The sequence below is a fragment of the Callorhinchus milii genome, unplaced genomic scaffold (genome assembly GCF_018977255.1).
Source record: "Callorhinchus milii isolate IMCB2004 unplaced genomic scaffold, IMCB_Cmil_1.0 Scaffold19, whole genome shotgun sequence".
Taxonomy (NCBI): Eukaryota; Metazoa; Chordata; class Chondrichthyes; order Chimaeriformes; family Callorhinchidae; genus Callorhinchus; species Callorhinchus milii.
This window is the reverse complement of record NW_024704760.1, coordinates 11,832,829-11,852,815: the sequence shown is the minus strand read 5'-3', so window position 1 is coordinate 11,852,815 and position 19,987 is coordinate 11,832,829. Positions and strand designations below refer to the sequence as shown.

Sequence of the window (19,987 nt, the reverse complement as noted above, 5' to 3'; positions counted from 1 at the left end):
AATCGTAAAATGTTGGTTTGAAACCAACAACTTTTACAACTTTTTAAAAATGTATTTCGTAAAATGGATACATTTGAATTTTAGTCACCATATTAACTTTCATTAGTTCTCCATAGAAGCAGTCTGATCTATGATATTGATACAATTATGTTATCTCTTAGTATATACAATCTAGGTATGTTATCTTTAAGAAAAATATTTAAAATACAATAAAAACTAGTTACATATTACTTTATACTTGCCTGCTGTTCTTGTATTGCTTTACGCTGAACTTCAATAGTATGTTTATTTTCCTGCAATTTCTTATCTTTTTGCGAAAGTTCATTATCCATAGCTAGTTTCCACCTATTGATTTTTTCAGCCTCATGGAACAGTTTTGTATACAACTGACTTATTTGTTCAGAATTCTGTTTAAAAAATTTAATTTTTAACAATACATTCAACAAAGCATTCTCAATTGCACCTCATTCCTCTGCTTGTATATTTGTTAATTTTGTTTCATTTTTCAAAGGAAAACAAATTGTACAAAAAGTTACTTATGGGCCTAAATGCATTTTCTTTGATTTTTTGATGTAGTCAACCTTGATTTATTTTTGCATTATGTAGAAAATGACAATGCAACTAATAAACATCAATTAATGTGGTATCATTTCTCGTCAAATGACTAACCTCCTTTTCTACTTCTTGAATTACCCGTGGCTTTAGTGAGATAGAATCTGTAAAATCTAAATTTAAAAAAATTACTGAACAAACGTCTCCACATATTAGTCCACACACAATCTTAAGCTGCTACCCACTTAGGATACAGAAGAAGAATTATGAGTTAGAAATCAGCATTATTTGTGGGCTGTACTTTCACAAAATTGCAAATCTGTTTAATGACCTATCTGAATAAATTAACAGTATCTTTACCCATGAGATTTGGACTTAAACGTAAAAGTAAGAGATTATAAAACATAATAAGTTCAATATTCCGATCCAATTAGCTGAAATCTTGGGTGCCAAAGTGGAATACAGCATGAAACTAAAATCAGAAGACAGAATGGTCGGGGTAGGAAAATAGAACTAAAAGAGGTTACATGGGTAATAATTCAAAAGAGTAATTTATTTTACCTTGATTTACAGATTTGGAAAACTTTGGTGTACTGGTCATTAAGACGTGTAAGTCTAAATCATCTTTATGGCCACCATTAGAAGTCTGTAAATATTAAAATAAAATATAATTAAAACATCTGCTCTAATATTGGGGCTTTCTCCAGTAGCTGTCATATTTCAAATTAACAAATAACAAGTACTACTACTAATTCTTCTTAGTGCATTTCATGTCAGGGGGTTATCTCAAAGCGTTTCACAGGATTTACTCTAAAGTGTAGGCAAACACAGCTGCCAATTTTGTGCACAGCAATATCCAACAAAGAACCATGATGTGAACAACCAATTTTATCTGGGGGATTGTTCACCAGGACACCTCTTTAAACAGTGCCATGGGATTAGCAACAACTGAAACCACTCTTTCCCAGTGTTGATGGGGTGATATGCTCTCATCAATCAAAAAATTACTCTCAGCAATAATTCTCAGAGATCTCAGAACTAGTCAATTTGACTAATTAAAAGTTATGCTTTTAAAGACTTCTCATTGGCCATGGAAGCTGAGAACTGGACTAAATAGAAGGCCTGTTTTATAACAGGATATCAGATGGCATTTTCCCCATTATAATTATACACACTAAAAAATTGGCAATTTTCACCCCTTGGTGAAAGGGTATTGATAATCAAAGCAATAGGACTTCTTCAATTAAAACTTCTTAAATTCCTTCAACCATCATGTACCTTCAAAGGTTCATGTAATATCGCAGTTATAAATGAATCAAAGAACTAAACTCAAATCTCAGTCGGTAATTCTCTCTAACATTTTTTAAAATTTACAAGAAATGTAATGCAGTTCTTGTAAAAAAATAAAACAAGCTAAATCAACAGTGAAATCATAATATTTTAAGGGGAAGCTTGATTTAATTTAATCATTTTCTTACTTGCATGAAAAAGCTATCATCTGCCACTGGTTTCACTGCAGATACAGGGCCACAGCTCAGCGGGTGCGGAACATACAGTTTGAAAGGATTTTCCTTCACACGTTCTCCAACCATCTTAGCTTCCATCTGTAAAAACAAAAAAATCAAACCCTTCCAATGCCAACTCTTCACTCTCTGACTTTTTGTCTCATTCCATGTATTTTTTTCTCTCACACTCTCTTACCCTCTGAGTCTCTCCCTCTATATCTGTCTACAATCTCTACACTGCATTCTAGAAAATTTCTGAATAAACACACTTGCTGCTGGATCACTGTTGTGCAAGAAAACTGTGTTCCTGGGAACCACGTACCAGCATTGCACTTCTGCATCAAAGCTTGTTGCAGATCTGCGGATGCAGTAGACATGCAGATATATGGGATGTTACTTTATGCACATTATTCTGCAGTACAATATTATTTACAATTCAGTTTACATTTATATGGAGCCTTTCATGTCAGGAGGACATCTCAAAGGACTTGACATAGCTGGCTAGGCACCGGAGCTGGAGGAAGAAGCCAAGGGGGGGTGGAGAGGAAAGATGATTGGAAACTCAGTCAAGGAGGTATGCCTTGAGACGGATAGTTAATGAGGTGACAGAAGAAGCAAGCTGGAGGGACTCCAAGATACAGAGAACAAGGCCGGAATAGCTGAAAATGTCTCACCAATTGTAGATCAGATAATGTGAGAGCTCAAGCATATCGGTGCTCTCTGAGCGAAGGGATTAACTGGGTCAGTCTGGTCGAAGCAGATCATAGGATTTGAAGGTGAGATTGAGGAACTTGAAATTAATCTGCCGAGGTGTGAGGAGCCATTTGAGCCAAGTAAGTACAATTGAATCCCATGTTTGCAGATGATGTTGCCGAGTGGGAGCACATAGATAGTGAATAGTAGAGAACCAAGGATTGGACCTGAGGGATGCCGCATACAATTATGTGGAGCGGGAGGAGGAGTTATTTGAAGAGACATAGTGGAGACCTGGGATATGTAAGAATGAAACCAAGATAAGAAACTTGAAGATGGAGCAGGGAGCCTTTGTCACCTCTCGGCTGGACTATTCAAACACCCTCCTCGCCGGCCTCCCCTCCACTACCATCCATAAAATCCAGATTATTCAAAACTCTGCCACCCACACCAAACTCCGCTCCCCTATTGCCCCAGTCCTTGCCAGACTGCACTGGCTGCCTGTCCCAGAGAGGATCGACTTGAAGATCCTCACCCTTGTCTTCAAATCCCTCCACTCCTCTGCATCCCCCGACCACGCTGACCTCCTCTCTCCTCAAAACAGTGCCCATTGCCTTCGTTCCTTCATCTGGCCTCCTCCTCGTCCCCCGCTCCACCCTCGGCAGCCATGCCTTCAGCCACTTTGCCCCGAGGCGCTGGAACTCCCTTACTCACTCTCTTCGCCTCGCCCCCTCTCTTCCTATTTTCAGGTCTCGGCTGAAGACCTTTCTTTTCGACCGCGCCTTTGGTCACCTTCCTCCCCCTCCCCATGGCTCGGCCCCGAGATCCATTACTGCAAAGCGCTCTTAGACGCCGTCTGGCTTGGAGGGCGCTATATAAATCCAAGTTGTTCTTGTTGGAGAGGAGAAAGTGAATAGTCAACAGTATCAAAGGCAAGAGATCGAGCAGAACAAGGAGGCAGAGTCTAGTCGCAGTTGAAGAAAACGTCATTGGTTACATTAACCAGGGCAGTCTTCGTACTTGGGTTGGGTGAAAGCCGGATTTAAGATATTAAGGATTTAAGTAAACGCATTCAAGAGACAATTTTGGAATATGGCCCACAAGATCAAAGTCACAAAATGTGATGGCTTCCACTTAAGTGTTGTGAGTACTCTTTAGTCACAGCAGATCCTATCTTGGATTTGGTATGTGACCTGTTGCTTGGCTGAAGCCACAGAGGTCCTGCTGTTATACTGGCCTCTGCTTCAACTTGAAGACCGTCTGCTGCAGTGAAGTGATCAAAACAAAAGTGTTTACTCATGGCCCTTGAGCTGTCCAAGTGATGCTTTATAACTACAACTGCAATGGTGCGTCCACCCTAAACGAACCTGGTGCCAAACAATTCCAATTTTTGATCAAATCTGTGGAAGGGGCTGTGAGGCGTTATCCCACATGAAGGCGTTATACGAATGCAAGCTGGTATTGCAAACTGAGCCATTCGTGAGTGGGTCAAAAGTAATTGCCATTTTAATGCAGGTACTTGTCTTTTATAATTGCACATGAGCAAAGCAAAACACATGGATCGATGCCGCCTTGGATTACTGCAGATCTCCTCGAAGCCAATTCAGACCCAGGGAGACCAGATTGACCTCCGTCCGTCCTCCTCTTCCATCTCAACTCGAGGACGATGGTGTAGTCAGACAGCAAAGGAAATAATAGCACCAGGAATCTCTGTATTTATGCACAAGGCAATTGCCATTAAGTGAGCAATTGCTCCGACGCTTGGAAAAGACCAGATACTCAGAGGCTCAAGGGTTACTTACGTCCTATGTGGGGGTGGAAGGTTCTTTATGACGAAAACTTAGCCATAAAATCCGCGTAATATCCGCTGACAGTGGGGAAAACAACGAACTCGACAGAAAAGCGGGGAGAGCAGCCCCGCGATTCAGTCTAACGGTCGGCAATGGCACGGCTCAGCCTAACGGTCAGTGAGGAGGCGCGCGATTCAGCCCAACGGCTAATGACGGCTCGCGCCGGTTTAACGGTCAGTGATGGCTCGCGGGCCACTACGACAGCCAATGGCAGGGCGCGGGGCAGCGTCGCGGTCAGTGATTGGCTCCCCAGTTGCTCGCACTGAGGCGGCAGAATGAGGTGGACGACACCAATGGGAGCGGTGTCTCTCTCCCGCTCAGGATCTCGCGCTGGTCGTTAAATTACGTCGAACGTTTAAGGGTTTGGAATCGAGTTGTCCTGTGAAGAACCAGAGGTTTGTCACCTGTCCTTACCGTGAGACATAGAAAACACATGGATCAGTGCCGCCCGACAACAACCACCAACGGAACACGAGACCATGAGATATGCTCCCATTAATCAAAAAATTACTCAGCGATAATTCTCAAAGATCCCAGAATTAACCAATTTGGTTAAGTGAAAGTTATACTTTTAAAAGACTTCTCAGTTGTTCAAGGAAGCTGAGAACTGGACAGCATAGGTCTGTTTTATAACAGGATGACAGAGCAGCATTTATTTCCCCATTAATTTTTTTTGTTTCGCCCAGAAATATACAGTCAATTCACTTTACAGTCTATTCTGTGAAGTGCTTTGAGAAGTCTAGAGGTGAAAACACTATATCAAATGCAAGGATTATTATTATTATAATTATACACACACTATAAAGTAGGTAATTTCCATCCCAATTGCTGAAAGGGATAATCAAAGGAACAATTCCACTGAGCCTGATGGCCTTCTTCAGTTTAAAACTTCTTAAATTCCTTCAACCATCATGTACCTTCAAAGGTTCATGTAATATCTCAGGTATAAATGAATCAAAGAACTAGACTCAAATCTCAGTTGGTAATTCTCTCTAACATTTTTTAAAATATACAAGAAATATAAAGTAGTTCTTGTAAAAAAAAGGAACAAGCTAAAGCAACAGTGAAATCTTAATATTTTAAGGGGAAACTTGGTTTACTCAGCGATTACAGCAATTTGTGGAGTCCTGTAGCTCAGTGGTTAGAGCACTCGCTTTGCAAGCGAGAGACCTGAGTTCAGGCAGGGCAAAACCTTGGGCAAGTTTCCTTACTCCACACGCCAAATAATAATCCCTCTGAAAACCCAAAACAATAATAAATTGGTCATTTTCAATCTACGACTGTTTGTGGGACATTGCTGTGCGCAATTGGCTGCCGCGTTCGCCCACAAATATACAGTCAATTCACTTTACAGTGTGTTCTGTGAAGCGCTTTGGGATGTCCTCCCGACGTGAAAAGCGCTATATCAAATGCAAGGATTATTATTATTATTCATTTAATCATTTTCTTACTTGCATAAAAAAGCTATCATCTGCCACTGGTTTCACTGCAGATACAGGGCCACAGCTCAGCGGGTGCGGAACATACAGTTTGAAAGGATTTTCCTTCACACGTTCTCCAACCATTTTAGCTTCCATCTGTAAAAACAAAAAAATCAAACCCTTCCAATGTCAACTCTTCACTCTCTGACTTTTTGTCTCATTCCATGTATTTTTTTCTCTCACACTCTTACCCTCTGAGACTCTCCCTCTGTATCCGTCTAAAATCTCTACACTACATTCTAGAAAATTTCTGAATAAACACACTTGCTGTTGTGCAAGAAAACTGGGTTCCTGGGAACCACGTACCAGCATTGCACTTCTGCATCAAAGCTTGCTGCAGATCTGCGGATGCAGTAGACATGCAGATATATGGGATGTTACTTTATGCACATTATTCTGCAGTACAATATTATTTACAATACAGTTTACATTTATATGGAGCCTTTCATGTCAGGAGGACATCACAAAGGACTTGACATAGGCACCGGAGCTGGAGGAAGAAGCCAAGGGGGGGTGGAGAGGAAAGATGACTGGAAACTCAGTCAAGGAGGTATGTCTTGAGACGGATATTGAATGAGGTGACAGAAGAAGCAAGCTGGAGGGACTCCAAGATAAAGTTATAGAGAACAAGGCCGGAATAGCTGAAAGTGTCCCAATTGTAGATCAGATAATGTGAGAGCTCAAGCATATCAGTGCTCTCTGAGTGAAGGGGTTAACTGGGTCGGTCTGGTTGAAGGAGATCATAGAAGGATTTGAAGGTGGGTTTAAGGAACTCGAAATTAATCTGCCGAGGTGTGAGGAGCCATTTGAGCCAAGTAAGTAGAATTGAATCCCATGTCTGCAGATGATGTTGCCGAGTGGGAGCACATAGATAGTGAGTGTATAGTGAGTCCTGTAACTCAGTGGTTGAGCACTCGCTTTGCAAGTGAGAGACCTGAGTTCAATTCCAGGCAGAGGGCGAAACCTCGGGCAAGTTTCCTTACTCCACACAGAGCCTAATAATAATCCTTCCAAAACCAAAAACAAATTGGTCATTTTCAATGTACGACTGTTTGTGGGACACTGCTGTGCGCAATTGGCTGCCGCGTTCGCCCACAAATATACAGTCAATTCACTTTACACTATATTCTGTGAAGCACTTTGGGACGTCTAGAAGATGTGAAAAGCACTATATCAAATGCAAGGATTATTATTATAATAATAGTAGAGAACCAAGGATTGGACCCTGAGGGATGCCGCATATGATTATGTGGAGCGGGAGGAGGAGCTGTTTGAAGAGACATAATAATAATAATCCTTGCATTTGATATAGCGCCTTTCACGTCTTCTAGATGTTCCAAAGCGCCTCACAGAATATACTGTAAAGTGAATTGACTGTATATTTGTGGGCGAACGCGGCAGCCAATTGCGCACAGCAGTGTCCCACAAAAAGTCATGGATTGAAAATGACCAATTTATTATTTTCTTTTGGAGGATTATTATTAGGCTCTGTGTGAAGTAAGGAAACTTGCCCAAGGTTTCGCCCTCTGCCTGGAATTGAACTCAGGTCTCTCACTTGCAAAGCGAGTGCTCTAACCACTGAGCTACAGGACTCCACATAGTGGAGACCTGGGACATGTAAGAATGAAACCAAGATAAGAACCATGAAGATGGAGCAGGGAGAGGAGAAAGTGAAGAATAGAATAGTCAAGTGTCAAAGGCAAGAGATCGAGCAGAACAAGGAGGCAGAGTCTGGTCTCAGTTGAAGAAAATGTCATTGGTGACATTAACCAGGGCAGTCTTCGTACTTAGATTGGGTGAAAGCCAGATTTAAGATATTAAGGATTTAAGTAATCGCATTCATAGATTCATAGAATGTTACGGCACAGAAGGAGGCCATTCGGCCCATCGAGTCTGTGCGGCTCTTTGACAGAGCGTCACTTTCATTAACCCCAATCACCAGCTTTCTCCCCATAACACTGCAAACCCGCCTTCCCCAGATACCTGTCCAGTTCTCTCTTAAAAGCTGTTATCGAATCGGACTTCACTGCCCTTTTGGGCAGATCATTCCAAATTCCAACATCTCGCTGAGTGAAAACATTTCTTCTAACCTCCCCTCTGCTCCTTTTGGTAGATATCTTAAGATTGTGACAATTTTAGAATATGGTCCACAAGATCAAAGTCACAAAATGTGATGGCTTCCACTTAAGTGTTGTGAGTACTCTTTAGTCACAGCAGATCCTATCTTGGATTTGGTATGTGACCTGTTGCTTGGCTGAAGCCACAGAGGTCCTGCTGTTATACTGGCCTCTGCTTCAACTTGAAGACCGTCTGCTGCAGTGAAATGATCAAAACAAAAGTGTTTACTCATGGCCCTTGAGCTGTCCAAGTGATGCTTTATAACTACAACTGCAATGGTGCGTCCACCCTAAACGAACCTGGTGCCAAACAATTCCAATTTTTGATCAAATCTGTGGAAGGGGCTGTGAGGCGTTATCCCACATGAAGGCGTTATACGAATGCAAGCTGGTATTGCAAACTGAGCCATTCGTGAGTGGGTCAAAAGTAATTGCCATTTTAATGCAGGTACTTGTCTTTTATAATTGCACATGAGCAAAGCAAAACACATGGATCGATGCCGCCTTGGATTACTGCAGATCTCCTCGAAGCCAATTCAGACCCAGGGAGACCAGATTGACCTCCGTCCGTCCTCCTCTTCCATCTCAACTCGAGGACGATGGTGTAGTCAGGAAGCAAAGGAAATAATAGCACCAGGAATCTCTGTATTTATGCACAAGGCAATTGCCATTAAGTGAGCAATTGCTCCGACGCTTGGAAAAGACCAGATACTCAGAGGCTCAAGGGTTACTTACGTCCTATGTGGGGGTGGAAGGTTCTTTATGACGAAAACTTAGCCATAAAATCCGCGTAATATCCGCTGACAGTGGGGAAAACAACGAACTCGACAGAAAAGCGGGGAGAGCAGCCCCGCGATTCAGTCTAACGGTCGGCAATGGCGCGGCTCAGCCTAACGGTCAGTGAGGAGGCGCGCGATTCAGCCCAACGGCTAATGACGGCTCGCGCCGGTTTAACGGTCAGTGATGGCTCGCGGGCCACTGCGACAGCCAATGGCAGGGCGCGGGGCAGCGTCGCGGTCAGTGATTGGCTCCCCAGTTGCTCGCGCTGAGGCGGCAGAATGAGGTGGACGACACCAATGGGAGCGGTGTCTCTCTCCCGCTCAGGATCTCGCGCTGGTCGTTAAGTCACGTCGAGTTGTCCTGTGCGGAACCGGAGGTCCTGTCACCCGCCCTGACCGTGAGCCCTGGAAACCACACGGAGCGGCGCCGCCCAGCGGAGCAGCAGCAGCAGCAGCAGCATCCCCTGCAGGAGCGGTGTGAGAGACCCAAAGCAGTTGATTTCGTGAGACATCATCATCAGTTTGGGGTGTCTCTCCGATAGGCCAATGCAGCTGTGGCTCAGCTGCGAATGAAGTATCCTTGCAGTCCGGTCGGGGGAGGATCACTCGACTCACAAGTGATTTTTTTTTGATGCCTAAAACCTTCAATTCTGCCTTTGGGTTACTGCAGATCTCCTCCAAGTCTCCGCGACCCCATCACCCTCAGCCACACTTGGCTCCACTCGCTCCCCCTCACTCAAAGGATACAGTTCAGGATCCTGGTCCTCACCTTCAAAGCCCTCCATGGCCTCGCTCCTCTCTACCTCGCCGACCTCGTAACCCCCTACCAACCTGCCCGCTCCCTCCAGTCAGCGGGCTCTGGCCTGTCCATGTCTCCCGCCCGACCTGCCCTACCATGGGCGGCCGGGCTTTCCGCCTCTCTGCCCTACCGTTTGGACCTCCCTCCCACAGTCCCTTCACCTTGCTCCCTCTCTTGCCTCCTTTAAGGCACGACTCCAGACCCGCCTTTTTGACCGTGCCTTCAGTGGGCCTCCTACCTCTGGCTTCGCAATTCAAATTTATACGGTGATATACATCAAATGCAAGAATGCTTCTATTCGCTTTTTTGGATGTTACTGAATAATGGGAGAGACAATGGTCACTCGCAATTTATAAGTTGACTTTATACAATTAAATACACACACACAATATATATATACACACACACAGTATAAGTATATATCAGCATTCCAACATATCAGCTGAATCTGAAGCGGTGAGTGAATGTAACAGTACAGCTTTTTCTCAAAGAAGCAGCTCTGCTTACAAACCGGAATTTTTTAAAAAAAGTTACAGTAAATAATGTTTTATAGACAATATTTGGTTTATCCTACAGCATATAATTATTATTTATTACTTTCTCATTTTTACATTCATTAGCTTAGTAGTGAGAGCACTCGCCTCGCAAGCAAGAGGACCCGAGTTTGATTCCCAGGCAGGGCAAAATGTTGCGCATGTTTCTTTAATCGACACTCCTCTTTACCTAGCAGTAAATAGGAACCTGGTTGTTAGTCGATTGGTGGATCGCTTTTCTTTTAAAAAAACTATTTGGTCACTGAACCCATGATTGTTTGTAGGACATTGTTGTGCGCAATTGGCTGCCGCATTTCGCCCACAAAATATGCAGTCAATTCACTTTACAGTATATTCTGTGAAGCGGTTTGAGACGTCTCAAAGACATGATTAGGCGCAATATCAAATGCAAGGATTATGATATATTATCATTAGTATAAATTTTCTTTTAATTGGCTACCCAAGGTGATAAGCTGTAAAGTCCTTTGGCCACTGGTTTCAATAATGATTCATAAACAACAAGTAATGTAATAGTTTATTGGATATTCATTTTACCATTCCTATGTTACACTGCATTTCATTCTGAAAAATAATCATGAATAGTAGATTTATTATTTGAACTGATGTATTAACTTTTGTCATTTTAATATTTTATTCTCAAATGTGACAATGTTTTATGTGAAATTATGCTAAAATTAAAAAGATTATGTGAGAATTGGCAAATAAAAGATATTGAAATGTAAATGTGCAAAAACAGGTCCTGGGCACTTTTTGCAAGTGACATCCCAGATACATTTTGCTAGCAAGCTCTGTAGTCCTGTTGACTTTCAAAGGAAATATACAAACTCTGAATGACAAAGATTTTTTAATTGATGACAGTCTTGCAAACATTGCATTGTGAAAATTTAATAACCAAGTAGATGATGACAAACTTTGAAATAAGAACTGTTTATTAATATAATAAGCTAAAGTGATCAAGATGGTAGTTAGCGTTAAGTGTAAAAGCAACCTCCCCCATTAATGTAGTGACTACTATAAAAACTGATTTGGCCAAAATATATTTTGGCATAGTTGCCTCAAAGGTGAGGTCTTCCACCATATCCTCTGCAGTTTTGTAATGGCGAAAGATAACCCTGGCAAGCAGCTGGAGTGACCAGCCTTATGATTTCTGCCAAAGATCTCCCAGAATTGTTCACTGTACATCCCATATCTCACAGAGCAAGGGTGTAAGTTTCTGATCTTTCATCTTCCATGACATCAGCACCTCTGAATGGTTATGATTGAGGGTTCTGAGCTGCGTAAGTCGACCCAGCAGTCGAGCAAAGTGCTGTGGACTCTCTGGGTGATGAATCTTGGAGTACTTGTATAAAATCTCCAAAAGAGGCTCCTGCAGCCTTTCTACGTGGACTTTATTCTTTACATAGGGACGATCTACAAAAAAAAACTGTAAGCTGTCAACAGCCAATTTTAAAATATTTCAAGTACAATATACTAGTTATTTGTGAGTTGAACTGATTCCTTGTAAAACCCCAAAACATTTTGCCATGATAGAATTCCAGAAAGTAGATTTTAAAACATTTTGCTTCATGGTGAGTGTCTAAATCATTGTAAATTGTGCCAACATTGAAAGGAAAATCAGCATCAGCTGCAAAATATAATAGTGCCAGACCCACTGCCTGAATTCTTCTGCTCCTCATAAAACACAAGTTTTATTTAAGTTATTTTCCAAATAGTTACAGATGCCTTGATTCATCTCATTCATTATTTAATTTGGCACTTTGAACAATCATGTTCCTGAGAATCTTGCCAGCATCACACACAATTCTGTGTTGGAGCCAAATACCGAGATAGTCGGCATGTGAATATGCAGCATTCTATCGTACACTCAAAACTACCTTGTGGTGTTGAAGAGCCAATTTTAGAAAATTAGCCACAACCAGGAAAAGTTTTGGAAGTAGGACTTAGTACATTGGTCTAGGCTGTAAATAAGTGGTTTGCATGACAATATGGAACATTCTTGAAGAGTGTGGTCGTAGGGATTTTTAGCATGTAAAATGTTAAATGATTGGTGTAGGCACACAACACTCAGCTGGGCGGATAATTATAAAGATGGGTTCTGTGGAATTTAATTACCAAAATTGACTTTTTACGTTGAACTCAGCCTAAAGAGCTAATTTTTAATCTTATGGTATTGAAAACAAAAATTGTTGCAAACTTATCAACATACAATGATAAATGTCTTAATGCAGGTTCTGCACTGTCTATCTACTTGATTGGACTATCTTGTGTAGCCAGATTACTGAATGGTATTTACCTGAGAAAAGAATCGTAGTTGCAGAAAGTATGGCATATTCAGAATCTGTCACGTTCAGCTCCCCCATACTTCTATAGAAATCAAACATTGGTGTTATGAATTCTTCAGCTACACCTGGTTACACAGAATAAGAAGTAACATTAATCTTCTAGTGTTACAAATGTTTTTGCACACATCGTTAATAACACAACTGGAATTTACTGTTGTAAATAGGCATTTAATCTAGCAGTTCTACAGATACCCCATCATTAACTGGATTTAAGAGTAATTGCTGTGAAGCGATTTGAGACTTTTCAATATGAGACGGCATTGTATTAAATGCAAGGATTATTACCTCAAAATTCCAATGTTTCTGCTCTCTTCATGAGCAGATCTCCCATTCAACAACCAATATTTTCAATACATGTATAATATAAACCTGCTACGAGATTGTAGTCTGTGCCCCCACCTTTGACAGGGCTGTAAGTGACCACCTTTGACAGGGCTCTAAGTGACGTGCACACTTTGAGATTCTATGTTATTATTAAGAACGATAGCTTTAAGAATATACTGAAAAAATTTCTGCACAATCTTAATTTTTTAAATATTGAAAAATTTCAGGCCAGTGGAACTCTCAAGCTTTCACATTTCTGTAAATGTGAGCTTGCCCAATTTGCTTCAGGATGACAAGGTAAGATAATCTGCTGTTCATCAAACAATTAAGAAAATAAAATAATAATTTGGTTACTTAATCCATGATTGTTTGCGGGCACTGCTGTGTACAATTGGCTACCGCATATTGTCTATAAAACATAGTCAATTCTCTTTACAGTATATTCTGTGAAGCGCTTTGAGACATCTAGAAGATGTGATACGGCACTATATCAAATGCAAGGATTATTATTATTATCTACTGTGCTCGGTGTTATAGAACAGTAAAAATACTGGAATAGAGAGTACCTAATGTGGGATTTGGAACTATAATTGATACTTCATCCATATGAGATGGGTCCATCATTACTGTCCCAGAATGATCTTCAAAACATTGGCTGTGACAGCACTCCAAGATCGATGAATAGTGATCACTGTCTGCAAAACAAAAGTCAGCTGTGTGATTGAACAAAAGTCAGCCATGTTGTGTGATTGTAGTGCAGTTTGATTAATACAAAAAGATTCTTTAAAAAAATATATTATTCTAAGGGTTCCTTAATACTGTATTTCTTTGCTGGCTTCCTGCACCCACATAGGCCTCAAGAGGGCACCGTAAACCACCATTGTGCCACTATTTAACATTATTAACATTAAAATATGCAGTTTTGATGCGACAGGAAATTACAGGAACACTACTGTTCTATTACGTCACTATGAAATGTGGAACAACAGAACCATGGCATTTCATTGGATAGATGTAATGAATTACAACAACCGTTTTTTGTGGGATATGCAGGATAATGAATTTGCTAGGAGGTCATTCGTGTGTTACTCACCATGACCAAGTCGGAGAGGACTCGGTGTGAAGCGCTGGTTGTACAGCTGTGCTGACCGTAGAAACATGGCTTCCACAGTGGAACCTTTCAGCAATGCAATCTGGTCTTCATGATCTAATGTCTGGAATCCTTAAACAACATACGTGCTAGTCAATCCCAGAACCTTACACACAGCATCTTATTTACGATGCCAAATAACTGAGCAAATCAATACCACCCACAACAAAGCATTTCAAACACCTTTACAGGTGAGTACTGTATTTAATAATAACAATAATCCTTGCATTTGATATAGCGCCTTATCACGTCTTCGAGATGTCTCAAAGCGCTTCACAGAAAAACTGTAAAGTGAATTCACTGTATATTTTGTGGGCGAAACGCAGCGACCAATTGCACACAGCAGTGTCCCACAAACAGTCATGGATTGAAGTGACCAATTTTTTTTAATGGAATTATTACCCCCGGAAAAGTGATCCGCCAACAACTAACAACCAGGTTCCTCTTGTGGCTAGGTAAACAGAGGCCTGTGGAGTACAGAAACTTGTCCAACATTTCGCCCTGCTGGGAATCGAACCCAAGGTGAGTGCTCTAACCACTGAGCTAGAGGACTCCACAATATGAACAATATATCAAAGTGATATTGGTAGTGATCACTATTTCCAACAAAAATGTGACAAGTGTGACTCAGTACTGCTGTTGAATACTTCAGTTTACTTGCATCCCACATTCAGAGTTTTCTCAGATGGATGCCCGTGCCTCTCACCTGGCAAACGTTTAGTAAATTCCACGAGTACCTCAACGTGGAGTGTAGCAGTCTCGGAGAGCCGGAGAAAACTCTCCTCGGGGTTTGCCAGTTCCAGCAGCTGAATTATCAAGAGAAAAAGTTGACAAAAATTGAACAACTAAAGGAGGTTTTTTAACATTTTAAAAAGCGTGCTATAACTAATATTCTAAACAATAATAATAATAATAATCCTTGCATTTGATATAGCGCTTTTCACGTCGGGAGGACGTCCCAAAGCGCTTCACAGAACACTCTGTAAAGTGAATTGACTGTATATTTGTGGGCGAACGCGGCAGCCAATTGCGCACAGCAATGTCCCACAAACAGTCGTAGATTGAATATGACCAATTTATTATTGTTTTGGGTTTTGGAGGGATTATTATTAGGCTCTGTGTGGAGTAAGGAAACTTGCCCAAGGTTTCGCCCTCTGCCTGGAAATGAACTCAGGTCTCTCACTTGCAAAGCGAGTGCTCTAACCACTGAGCTACAGGACTCCACGATAATAATAATAATAATCCTTTGATATAACTCCTATAATGTTGGAAAGTCTTACACTCATTCCAAGTGTTTCACAGTCATTACAGTTAGTGACTATGTATTTGTACATGAATAGAGCAGTGAATTTCCACACAGCAATGTCCCACAAACAGCCAGGAATTGAATAATTTAACGGGAGGATTATTGGACAGGGCATGGGGGGAAACTCCCTCCTCTTTTCGAATACTACCATGAGTAATTGCATTCCTCTAGACACACATATGGAACTTTACTTTCACAGTCCCATCTGAAGGATGGTACTGGCAATGCAGTGTTCCCTCAGACACAAGAGCATCAGTCTAGATGTCTGAAAATGTTTTCCTGTCTCTGTTACAGTGGATAGTACAGATCCTCTATAACCAGGGTGGTCCAATGTTTGGCCGCTGAGGGTCGGATGCCCTATTTGAGAAACGCATAAGAAATATTTTTGTGTTTCCGATCCAGAAACATAACAACATGTATGCGTTATTGAGGAAGCGGTGGGCCAGGTGAAATGGAGTTGTGGGGGGGGGGGCAGATGAAATCAGCCCACGGGCCACCAGTTGGACCACCTTGCTGTATACCATGCCACTCAAATGCTTAGTAGAGAACTTAGAACACGAGCACCCCATTAATTCAGTGAAAATAAATCAAAAAGCAATTAATGCTAACAAATTTTGGTTCTTTTGAAGTAACTGATATGTAAATAAGACGCTCAAATGCTTGCGTTCCCTTAAACCAGCTTTTGGTACTTACAAATGTTCTTGCTGCTTCTTGGGGAATTCGATATTTGCGATGAGCTTCTACTATGTAATCGAGGAGTTGTTGCTGCTCTGCTGTGAACTCCACTCTCTCTTGGATCTGTGCAGGAAACAGAAAATGACACCCTTGAGGACAAAGAGCTGACTATCTTCCTGTTCACTTGAGCTCTGTGAAGCGGTGGGGAGTTGGCATTGGTTTCCAAGGCATGTATGTGTTGATGTGGCTGCTTATGCTTTCTATATTTTTAAGGCAACGCCTTAAAACATTTGCATTGATTTCATCCTGATGTGAAAGGTGAGATACCACATTCAAGGATTATTATTCATTTGTTTTTGGGGAGCCAGATAGGCCTGAATTCCAGTGCTGGAATACTACTAGGTCAGTATTGGGAGGTGCCACACTTATATAGGTCTCTGCTTTCCTAGCTCAAGTTTGTAGTGGACATGGTGTGAGGGGAAAGTGTTTGGATATCCGTCCTCATTTGTTTACCAGCACACAATGCATTGAATGTCAGCAATCGCATTGTATTGTAATGTCTTCTCACTCACAAACACTTTGTCACAATCACAAGACCCATTTAAATAGAGAAACAGACTATTATCTCTGTGAAGAGTTAAAATCAAGATAGATACATATTGTGATATCTTTAACGAACCAAATGGAAACACTCTTACCCTTCCAGCTCTGGTTGTGGATGAGACTTGTTTGCTATCAGGTCCATCTTCCTCCATCTTTATGCTGCAGAGCAGGTCCATTCCCTGCTTTGTGTTTTTACGCAGTCGTTTAGATTTACACTGGATTTCCGTCAGTAAGCCTGTAAGAATTTATTGAATATGAACATTAAAGATCCCATTTGAAATGAGAAGAGCATTACTTCTGGTTTCTTGACCAACAAACTCCAATTAAAACAAATTATGTTGTCACTTCAACAAAAGACTTTTTAAAAAAAGGAAATCTTTACTTCTGTATCTGAAAAGGATACAATATTTAGATGACCCTCTGCTTACAAGGGCAGAACGGAAGAATGCTCTGTCTGGAACCACCAAACAAAACCACTTGGAATTGAGCTTGCAGGATTGAGGACAATCAACACGTTAAAGCCTTAACTAAAGAACTAGAAATACTGGTCATCAAATCAACCATACTTTTTACTACTGCAGGAGCTGACTGACTTCATAAGTCTATCTCAGAACCAGCACAAGCACAAGGAGATCATGATAACATCAGCCCCAAGGAGAATAGACTACTTCAATGAAAGAGAAGAATACAAACAAACTCACAATTGAAAATAAACACCAACGGAGTTTGAAGATAATAGCAGGGTTTCTGCACAATATATTTGATTACTAATCTTTACTTACACTCCGCCAGCATTCCCACCGCCTTGCACTTGTTCAGCCGGCATTCCTGACACTTCCTTCGCATATACATGTCCATCTCACAGTTCCCACCGCTCTTGCACTTATACACAGCATTCTTGGTGATGCTCCGGCGGAAAAATCCTGTTTGGAAAATGGGACACTCAATCACTTAATTACAAAATGCTTCAAATAAGTACAGAATTCTTATTTATTGTAAACCTTTAGTCGATTTCCCTCCGACCTTTTAGATTCCCACCCCTGTTCTGTACATAGTACATGCACCAGCATTCTCCAAATCCAAAGCAAGGATTATTATTATAATAAAGCACCCTGCCAGTATGTGCAATGGTTAGCAACAGAAAACCTCAAATCAAAAGACCTTGGAGCATTTCCATGAAATTCACTTTAACTGGTTGCCTGGAACAGTCCTGTGCTGGCTCCAGTGTAACAGATGGAAATGCCATAGTGCTATTGGACTCAGACCAGCAGGTTTGTGACTCTAAGTAATTTCAATCTGTCCAGGTGAAGATGGAGAACAGGTGGATTTCATACTAAAGGTTCCACTGGATCATAAAGTTGTGCCATTATTATGTACCCATACACAGCATCTCTTTGAGTGTGAGAAGGAGTGAGACTGTTGTTGTGATTCTATTTCATAACTGAAATTGTGAATATATGTTAACCCATGTAGTAAAACAAATTATTCTAATCAATGGTTAAGAAATGCTTATAATGATTAGAAACTATTTTGATTAATGGTTTAAAATGATGATATAACTAGAACAATCTCAAGATGACTTGTTTCTGATTGTTGAAGATGGTTGTCCATAAAAAAATCATCTTTTAATTAGTGTTGTGTTAACGGTAAGGTAGTTGAAGATGTTTTCCCATAACAAATTCACGTTTTAATCATTGTTGTGTTAAAGTGTTCTATAACAAATATGCTGATATAATAACAATTCTGCAGATTGTATGTTATTATTCTTTTCATGTGAGATAATTGCTTCATGGACATGAGAAAAGAAAGATTGTTTATTCTTATTCTGCCTGTGGAAAAATGATTATAAACTATACTTTGTTCAACTTAGGTCATAGCATATCAGATGCTGTCCACACAAGAGCCATCGTTCATGTGACAATATGAAATGGTGAAGCAAATATGTTGTCTTCTGGATTAACATCTGCCAGACTTTAGACTATGCCATCATTTCATAAACTTTTGTTAACTCCAGCAATTTCAGTAAGAAGGAAACAGCAGAAATTCCAGAACTTCTGAAATCATTCTAAACTTAACAGGCGGAAAAGAATAGCAACGTATAACAACTGTTGAGAAGAATAACAACGTATAACAACTGTCAAATAAAGTGCACAACTCAGCTGTCCATCATCATCTTTGACTTTGTGATCAAAATACTCAAGCAAGAGGTTTCAGGTCTGAATCAAGACACTTTCCATTGATGCAAGACTTTTGCTTGCTGTTCTGGAGTTCTATCAACTGATTCCATCGAAGAAGCAAGATTCGTATGATTTACGGACTAAGCAATTATTGTTGTATTTACTTTGATGCGGACATGTGTCTATGCTATTGACCTGTCTGTTGTATTGTGATATTTGAACTAACAAACATTGCATTTCATATTAAGTAAAGAAATTTTCAAACATAAGTTGCTGAGTGCCTTTGGTTCCTCTGTTCTCAGGTCCTTTATTAAAAGTGGGCTGGATAGAATAAGTGGGTTCTATTCTGTTCATTGCCCTAAACCCAAAACTGTTATCACCGTGGATAAATGCAACACTAGTATTATATACATAGCCAGTGTGTGTGCAACACCATTAGTTCATCTTCCTCATGATGCCAAACTAAGTAACCATTCTAAATCCAAATTTCTAGTGCTATTCAAACAAAAATAACCTAAAAAAGATTAACATTAATCATAATTCCCAGCAACTCACTTATAAAAGGAGTCTCAAGGGTCAAATCCCTGCTTTAAAGGCACATTGGTGATTAGAGGGACTTTCAGAAGATCCTACTTCAATTTAAAAAAATGCCAGACCAAAGCATTTCCCATTGGACCACAAAACCTTTTTCTATTTAAACCACTTTAGGAACAGAGCCTTTTAATAATATCTCAGTTGGTGTTAAGATAGATTAACAGTTATCAAAAATGCTGAATCATGAAACGTCAGTTTCACATCAGCTTCAGAGGGCAAATGGTAACAGCTTGTTTGCCACTGGTTGGTGAAGGAGCATAAACTCCAAATGATTGTAGAAGCATAAAGAGGAAGAATCTTTGTGACAATAGTGTTTATTAGTGTTTCAATACATTACCATAAAAGGTGACTGAAACAGAGTCAATTATTGTAATTTCAAATGACTTAAACATCCACTTGAAGAATGAAACTATAAAAGGATATGGGGATAAGGGAATTGAGATTAAAGTACTGTAGTAAACCCAGTGGGGAGCTACCACAGCTCAG

At 40.6% G+C, this 19,987-nt stretch overlaps 2 protein-coding genes and 1 long non-coding RNA gene across 6 annotated transcripts in view; 1 reads left to right on the top strand and 2 right to left on the bottom strand.

Moving 5' to 3' along the window:
• sycp1 (synaptonemal complex protein 1) overlaps window positions 1–6,393 on the bottom strand; it is a 44,144-nt gene extending 37,751 nt beyond the window's left edge. Inside the window, exons 1-6 of the mRNA XM_007901660.2 lie at window positions 6,388–6,393; window positions 6,052–6,177; window positions 2,031–2,156; window positions 1,114–1,198; window positions 670–725; window positions 243–407 (exon numbers count right to left, since the gene is read on the bottom strand). Coding sequence (XP_007899851.2) covers window positions 243–407; window positions 670–725; window positions 1,114–1,198; window positions 2,031–2,156; window positions 6,052–6,177; window positions 6,388–6,393 — 564 coding nt within the window. The remainder of the gene's footprint in view (window positions 1–242; window positions 408–669; window positions 726–1,113; window positions 1,199–2,030; window positions 2,157–6,051; window positions 6,178–6,387) is intronic.
• Window positions 6,394–9,283: 2,890 nt separating this feature from the next.
• LOC103183883 lies at window positions 9,284–19,021 on the top strand. Its single transcript, XR_006085607.1, has 3 exons — window positions 9,284–9,594; window positions 16,259–16,358; window positions 18,601–19,021. It is a non-coding gene; the product is annotated as an uncharacterized LOC103183883 (long non-coding RNA).
• Window positions 10,731–19,987, bottom strand: part of LOC103183882 (bile acid receptor) — a 35,778-nt gene continuing 26,521 nt past the window's right edge. For 2 of the 4 annotated variants that reach the window (XM_007901619.2, XM_007901620.1), the window contains exons 4-11: window positions 17,513–17,653; window positions 16,826–16,965; window positions 16,146–16,250; window positions 14,853–14,952; window positions 14,090–14,218; window positions 13,563–13,691; window positions 12,624–12,737; window positions 10,731–11,740 (exon numbers count right to left, since the gene is read on the bottom strand). In XM_007901619.2, coding sequence (XP_007899810.1) covers window positions 11,502–11,740; window positions 12,624–12,737; window positions 13,563–13,691; window positions 14,090–14,218; window positions 14,853–14,952; window positions 16,146–16,250; window positions 16,826–16,965; window positions 17,513–17,653 — 1,097 coding nt within the window. In that variant the 3' untranslated portion in view covers window positions 10,731–11,501. Of the gene's footprint in view, window positions 11,754–12,616; window positions 12,738–13,562; window positions 13,692–14,089; window positions 14,219–14,852; window positions 14,953–16,145; window positions 16,251–16,825; window positions 16,966–17,512; window positions 17,654–19,987 lie in introns of those variants that run through there. The other 2 variants (XM_042342186.1, XM_042342187.1) reach the window with 2 other exon arrangements.